The sequence below is a fragment of the Corylus avellana genome, chromosome 5 (assembly GCF_965113065.1).
Source record: "Corylus avellana chromosome 5, dhCorAvel1.hap1.2, whole genome shotgun sequence".
Lineage (NCBI taxonomy): Eukaryota > Viridiplantae > Streptophyta > Magnoliopsida > Fagales > Betulaceae > Corylus > Corylus avellana.
Genome location: NC_142494.1, coordinates 27,604,968 through 27,612,671, shown reverse-complemented (window position 1 = coordinate 27,612,671; position 7,704 = coordinate 27,604,968). Strand labels below are relative to the sequence as shown.

At 41.5% G+C, this 7,704-nt stretch overlaps 1 protein-coding gene and 1 pseudogene across 1 annotated transcript; one reads left to right on the top strand and one right to left on the bottom strand.

Moving 5' to 3' along the window:
* The first annotated feature begins 280 nt into the window (after positions 1-280).
* On the top strand, positions 281-4,107 carry EDL2 (EID1-like 2). Its single transcript, XM_059596359.2, has 4 exons — positions 281-398; positions 505-559; positions 1,975-2,750; positions 3,800-4,107. Exon 3 carries the CDS (start codon positions 1,985-1,987, stop codon positions 2,729-2,731), a length of 747 nt encoding a protein of 248 aa, XP_059452342.1. The 5' UTR covers positions 281-398; positions 505-559; positions 1,975-1,984; the 3' UTR covers positions 2,732-2,750; positions 3,800-4,107.
* A 424-nt stretch (positions 4,108-4,531) lies between these two features.
* LOC132182159 (cell division cycle protein 48 homolog pseudogene) lies at positions 4,532-6,946 on the bottom strand (annotated as a pseudogene).
* Positions 6,947-7,704: the final 758 nt, after the last annotated feature.

The following is a 7,704-nucleotide window of genomic DNA, read 5'->3' as shown; positions in this document are numbered from 1 at the left end:
GGCTGCGCTGAATTGATTCCTGACACGTACCTCTCAGATACAGACAAAACAATTTAAACTACAACAGTAAAAACACTGGTCATCTTCTCCGAAAATGACCTCCATTACACGAATGACAAATCAGACTCTAAAAATCCGCCACCTAGCCAGTCACCCAAACTTGTAATCGTGGCACGCTGCTATTCGGCCTTCCTCTACAAAATGGGACTGTGTTGTTACGATAACTTTCCTAGCAATATATTACATTTTCTTCTTCAATATGGAGAGCAGGCAGGCCATTCCTCTCCTCAGTCGCTCCCAGCCCTGCGTTTCGGTTGCAGTGCCTCTCTGTGACTCTGTTTTTTAGTTGACGAAACTGCCCCTACCCAAAAAGCAAAATTCCCGATGCTTCCTTGCGTGTAATTGGTTTTGTTTGTCTCGCTTTGTTTCTCTTTTCTGGGTTTTCCTGTTGCTTTTTTCTGTGGTTTGCTGACCCCAAGTCTCTGTTCAATTTCGTCTGCGCAGAGTTGGACTTTCAAGGGTTTTGGGACTGCTCGGAATTGGAGATTCGTAAGCTGAGGTGAGAATTTGGGTCTTCGATTTCGTGTTAGTTACGATTTGGTCCACTTCTCGGATTCTTTGCATGGGTTTTGTTTTAATTTTCATAGAGGCTAGGGTTTTGTAGAAGTCTTGATTTTTGTTCTGCTTTTGTAGAATGGAGTCGAGAACTATTGTGGGTTTTCTTTTAAACTGATTTGTTGCTTAAATTTGTAGTGGATGGTGTAATTTTGATGTGAAGTGCCTGTCGATCTAGAATTTTAGAAGTGACTGACATGCTTTGAGAGAAGTCAGTGAAATTAAGTTAATTTTCACGCGACTGAGTGATTTGATTATTGGTAGTTAACATATGCTTTTGGCTTTAAATTGTTTGGATTTTGTTTAACGAGTTGAAACGTGGTCTATGTTACAACAGAATTCTAGTCGAAATGATGCATAGCTACCCATTTCGTTAGACTAGTTCGGCATTTCTTCTTTTGATAAGTCATGTTCAGGCTCTTGAAAAAAAAATAAAAAAAACGTAATTGGTTGTGGAATTTGAAGAATTTTCAGGTGGGTCCTAATTCTACTAAGATGTTGAATTGTTACAATTTATTGGCTACATCATTTGCTTTCACAAGTAGAAGAAGGAATATATGTGAGTTAAGTGAATGTCACTTCACTATATCTCTTTAAAACCCCTTTAAGCTCCCATATGCCATAGTTATTGGACTTTGAAGGACTTCCTGTTTTTAATCTAAAATTTTATTGGTTGGTGGGGAATAGTTCATTGTAAAAATTTAAGTTGTTATATGGCCTGCAATTTATGTCGACAAGGATATTGTGGTGACTTTTTCATGGATATTGAAGAAGTTCAGAAGGTAATGGAATAATAGCCATATGTGAAAAGTGACACCAACAGCGTTCCAGGGAATTGTATCCTACTTGTGTAGATACAGGCAATATTTTCATTTCTTTTGTTTTTGTGTACTTGACAAAAAGATGAGGAAAATGCTATTTGTATTTGTATCGACATTGAATTGGATATGCGTGTTGCTACAACATTCTTTAGCCTTTCTAAAATCCAATATCAGCATTGCTAATGCTTGTTTTTCTATCTGAGTGAGAAACTATTTTTAAATCTGAACCTTTTGAATCAGCTATCTTGAATAGCACTTTGTGCTTGCATTTCGGCAACTAAGAATGGCCTCTTGATCTAATTATGTTTTCTGTGGTTGAGATGTGACTGCTGGAACTATGCTCTTTCCATTTAACTCCAATGTTAGAAATTTTGTTGTTCTACGGTAATTCCTCCATCAAGATCATGATTTTTTATTTTGCTTATTTTCTATAGTGTCTGGCTGAAAACTGAGTCACCAAATGTAATCAGTTTGAAGTGTAACTAAGAGAATTTTTTTCTTGGTATGTATGACAATGATTTATGATATTTGTTAATAGGTGGCTGACAATGATTCTAACAAAGCAGTATCGTTGCATACACTCAGCAAGCTGTCGATGCACAAAAGGCCATCTAAGCGAAGATGTGATATTCCTAGTATTTCAACATTTGAACTGGAACCCTAAGTTAATTGCTACTCTGTCCTGTGTATGCAAGTGGTTTGATGATCTTGCAAAGAGAGTACTATGGAAGGAGTTTTGCCGAACAAGAGCACCAAAGATGATGATTGATCTGCAATCTAGTGGGAGTCACAATGTAGATGGGAACTGGAGAGCACTGGGGAAACTACTTATTTACTGTTCAGGGTGTAAGAAAGGGGGCCTGTTCAATAGCATTCAAATCCCAGGCCACTTTGTTTATAGGACCCGGTTCTCTAGAACATCAGGGAAGAGTTTTCTTTTGCCACAATGCAGAACAGATGTTTTATATGTGTCTGACCCTTGTGAACATCTTGATCAAGGCGAGGAGGGAGACGTGGGATTTTTCCGTGGAGTCTTCAAGTCATTCTCAGTGTCAAAGGTGCGGAAGATGCTAATCAAGAGGGGGGCCCAGCTTCATCCAACAGAGGTGTGCCCTTATTGTAAGGCAAAGTTGTGGAACATGCTGCAGGCTCAGATGATACCACAAAGTGCCAGCTGCAGGTTGGGTTCTTATGAGGATTGCATTGAGTATTATGTGTGTCTAAATGGACATATGCTTGGGATCTGCACCCTCTTACCTCTGTCTGATTCAGAAGAGGCCTCTGAGTTGGAGTGATAGTTGGAATGAGACTCAGGTATCCTCTTGCACCAAGTATTTCTATGTTTTGTTAGATAGAACTGTGGAAAGATCATGAAAGTGATCTTTTTTAGCGGCACATCCACATCAATCAATAAGCTTACTTTGCAGCAATATCAATATTTAACCATTCTGAGCATGTTTTTGTAGTCATCTATAGAATTGTACCAGACAACCCCAAGGGATTGCTCAATTAGCCACGGACCACGCCTCATGAAGTGGAGGTCATTAGTTTGAAACTCTCCTTGGAGTCCTTGCCCCTACCCTTGGGACCAATTACACACACACATATATATAAGAACTGTAGAAGTAAAAAGAAAGGAGATAGAAATTGCTCAGGTGATATCTCAGATGAGTACAAAACCAACCATAGTATAATCATTTAGGTGGGACCCGTTGCCTGGCCAACTTTCACTTTGGTGTGTGTGTTCTTCATGGAGGCTAGGCAGTTGCATGGTTTTTATGTACACTTAAGTAAGCTTTACTAACTGTATAACTAGGTAGTTTTGAGATCAGGAACAGCTCATTAAGATCGTATTGACTTGAAATTTTGGTTTTGGGCATCAAGGGTATGCTGAATTCCAACAATGATATTCTTACGCATCAATTAGACTCTGAATAGCTAGTCTATATCTTTAAGACACAACACCTTCGATGACAAATATTGCCTTGAGTTGAAAGTTAATCCTAGCTTATGCTTATGTATGTTTGTCTTAACCTTCCTCTGTTGTCAATTTTGGGTATTCCAGTTATGCTAACCCCTCTTATTGGAAGCAAAATTTATATCTAACATGTCAAAGTTTGTCCAGAAGTTTCTTTTTTAATTTACGTAGTCGTTCGTACTTAAAGGAATCATGTAGCCAACCCCAATTAGTTTGGATTAAGACCGTAGTGTTGGGTCCTAGACTTGTATATTCCTTTGCTGCTGCTGTTTCTATAATTTCTGTGATATTATGCAGTAATATCTTGATGGTAGTTTTTGTGCTTTCTTCCTTCGGAAAGGGTTCTTTGTTATATTCTAACAAGACATATCCTCTCCTTGGACAGATTTCTAATCATTGAGCATAAAGTTGGGTAGGTCAAACATGTGATGCCTTTTGTTCAACTTATTTGGTGGAAGTTGGAATCAGACCTTCACAATATCATATGGACTTTCGACTCTGCTGCTTCAGCCTGGCCTGGTCAAATATTTCCCATTGAAAGGCCAAAAACAGCTGCTAACCATTTCCGTTTAAATCATCCTTTACATTAAATGTTAATGTAAATTTATGTTCGATCCATATATGTATTTGCATGGCAGATTGGTTTGTGCAATAATCTATACACACTCGTTTATGATAAACTAGTTGCTTTAATTGCCTTCTTGATTTTCTCTACTCTGCCTTAAAGAATGGATGGTCAGAATTTAATATTGTTGTATTGTATCTAAATGTGTTGATGATGTCGCTTGATACTAAATTTGTGGTAATTCCTTTTCTAAGATTTGTTCTTGCATTTTCTTTGTAGAATCATTAATGAGCATATAATATAAACCTTGGAAGTTGGAACTCATGACTATCAACCCTAGGCAAGCTGTAATGCAAGTTGGAATATTCACAAGCAAAAAGGGGGGGAAAATCCAGCAAAACTCAACAAATTTTTGAAAAGCCTAAAGCTCTACTTATATTCGTTCAAAAGATATCAGAAAAAATTGGCTTGACTAGCCCATTACATGGTTCTATTAGAGAACATGAATACAGAGAAAACAAAAAATAAACAAAATGAAACTTCATTAAGCACCTAATTATAAAGCGTATCATCCTCGTCCCTTGCAAACAGATGTGAACCTTCTTCTGTTTCTGTTTTGTCAATGGAACACTTGAACAAATCAGACCCGAAACCCCTGGAATGCTGCAAGGTTCTTGCAAATGCTTGGTACTTTTGGATGTCGGCCTGACTTACACTCTTCCTGGCGTACTTGAGGGACTCCACAAAGTGAGCTGCCTTGATCTCCGATACTCCATTATCAGCATCATCCTCTTCCATAGCTTCAGGGCTCCTCCTTCTCCTCTCCAAATCCTTCTCAATATCCTCCCTTATAGCGTACTTGCAAGCCCTCTGGCATATTTCCGTGATATCAGCCCCGCTGAAGCCTTGTGTAAACTTGGCAAGAGCTGCAAGATCAACGTCTTGGGATAAAGGTGATTTTCTCAGACAGGCTTTAAAAATCTGAAGCCGCGAACTCTCGTCTGGGAGAGGGATATAAATCAACTGATCAAGACGCCCTGGGCGGAGAAGTGCCGGGTCAATTATATCAGGCCGGTTTGTAGCCCCAATAACAAAGATAGTTTTCTTGGATGACAATCCATCAATCTCAGTCAATATTTGGTTGAGAACCCTATCAACAGCACCACCAGCATCTCCCACGCTGCTTCCTCTCTGAATGGCAATGGAGTCGAGTTCATCAAAGAACAGAACACATGGTGCTGACTGGCGGGCCTTGTCAAAAACATCCCTAACATTAGCCTCACTCTCTCCAAACCACATGGTGAGTAGCTCAGGACCTTTGATACTAATGAAATTGGCTTGGCACTCGTTGGCAATAGCTTTGGCAAGCAGAGTTTTTCCGCAACCGGGAGGGCCGTAGAAGAGAACTCCTCTCGACGGAGACATGCCGAACTTCTCAAACTTCTCCGGATGCTCCACCGGGTACTGAACCGTCTCTTGCAGCTCCCTCTTGACACCCTCAAGGCCGCCAATGTCTTCCCAGCTCACATGGGGAACTTCCACAACTGTTTCACGCAAAGCAGAGGCAATGCTGTTTCCAACCGCCACTTTGAAGTGGTCGTTTGTGACAGCCATGGAGCTGAGAACGTCGGCATCAATCGTCTCATCATCCATATCCATTACATCCAACTTCTCTCTAATACATTGCAGTGCAGCCTCAGTGCAAAGAGCCGCAAGATCAGCACCGACATGCCCATGAGTCTCCTTTGCTACTTTCTCCAAATCCACATCTTCCGACAGCTTCATGTTCTTTGTATGAACCCGAAGAATCTCAAGACGACCGACCTCATCCGGAACACCAATGTCAATCTCTCTGTCAAACCTCCCAAACCTTCTCAGCGCGGGGTCGATGCTGTTCGGCCGATTCGTAGCGCCAATAACGACGACATTGGCGCGCGAGTTCAGCCCATCCATGAGAGTCAAGAGCTGGGAAACAATCCTCCTCTCCACCTCACCTTCAGTCTTATCACGCTTGGGAGCAATGGAGTCAATCTCATCAATAAACACAATGGAAGGAGCATTCCTCTCCGCCGCCGCAAACGCTTTCCGCAGATTGCTTTCACTCTCTCCGGCCAACATCGACATGATCTCCGGCCCATTGATACAGAGAAAGAAAGCACCAGTTTCATTAGCAATAGCCCTTGCAATCATCGTCTTCCCGGTCCCCGGAGGCCCATAAAGCAGAATTCCTTTTGGGGGTTTCACGCCAATACTCTTGAAAAGCTGCGGATGCCTTAGAGGCAACTCCACCAGCTCTCTAATTTGCGCAACTTGTTTCCTGACGCCGCCGAGGTCTTCATATCCAACGTCGCATAATCTCTCTTCCTCCTCTCTCTTCACAGGCTCTCCTTCGCAGTAGATTTCCGTGTCAGGCGCAACCAAGCAGAAAGGTTCAGGGTCGGTCTCTATGACCTTGAACTCCACGCTCCTCATTCCGCCTCTGACGACAAACAAATCGCCTTTCCTCACCGGCCGGAACGAGCCATCAAAGTAAGGCCTCAAGTAGGCGTCGAAGAGGTTTCCGGTGAGCCCGTCGACGGTGTCGTCCAGAGGAAGAACGTGCACTTTCTTGCCGTCGTAAACGTTGGGGCATTCGTGGACGGAGACCATGTCGGCGATCCTGACTCTGAGGTTCAACCTGACCACCTTGTTCATGCCGATCTTGGACTTGTCGCATGCCGGGTCCGCCACGACAACGCAGACGGTGTCCCTCCGAAGTTTGCCTCTGATCAAGACCGTGTCGGTGTTGAAGAGGTTGAGGCTTTGCAAGGTTTCTGGGTGGAGTACGACGACAGAGTTATCGCCGTCCTGCATGTCGCCCACCGCCAGCCTGTTCGGAACTTTCTTGGGCTTGAACATGGCGGCGCCGGTTTTCTCGTCTCTTTTCCTTTTGCGAGAACTCATGGACTCCGCTGCCTCAGTTTTCATGGTGATCGGATTCCAAACAAACACGCATTGACACAGAGAAACAGAAAGAAGAAGAGCAAGAACAAGAAAGAGCATGCAAGAGGGTGCAGTGGTGGTTTTTTGGAAATATGAGGCGAGGTGTTTATATATATAGTGGTGATTTTTTTGGATTCCCAGAGAAAAAAGGTAACTTTTTTTGTACGTTTTCCTTATCCGGGTGGGATAACGCGGTAAAGCTCGGAATTTGTTTGGTTTTTTTCTCTACAATTCCCGGGGAGGAAAGGAAAACGAGTGGGTAAAGAAAACACAACACAACAATTAGAGTGAATTTTCCATGAGTATTTATAAGGTTTTATTTTTATTGACTTTTGAGAGGTTTGCCTTTTTCCAAATAATCCAATCCATATGGAGGAGATGCTTTGCATGGTTTTGAGATTTATTTGATGTGAGTGGGTATACGAAATAGTCTTATCTTAATGGGGTTCTCGGTTACTAAAAAAAATGAGAAACACTTTGGACCCTTGAACTACTACCCTTTTTGACATGTCCCCCTCAAATTTTCAAACTTCTTACTTTGAACTCCTGAACTTTCAATTTCTATCACTTTGGATCTCTCCGTCAATTTTTGTTATTAAAACTCTTAAAAATACAAAATTAAACTTCAATTTTCTTTTTATTAAAAAATAAAAAATTGACAAAAAAGGAAGAAAAAAAAAAAAAAGGTTACAAGTTGCCCAACTGTGGGTCACCTTGTGATTTTTTTTAATATATTTTTTTAA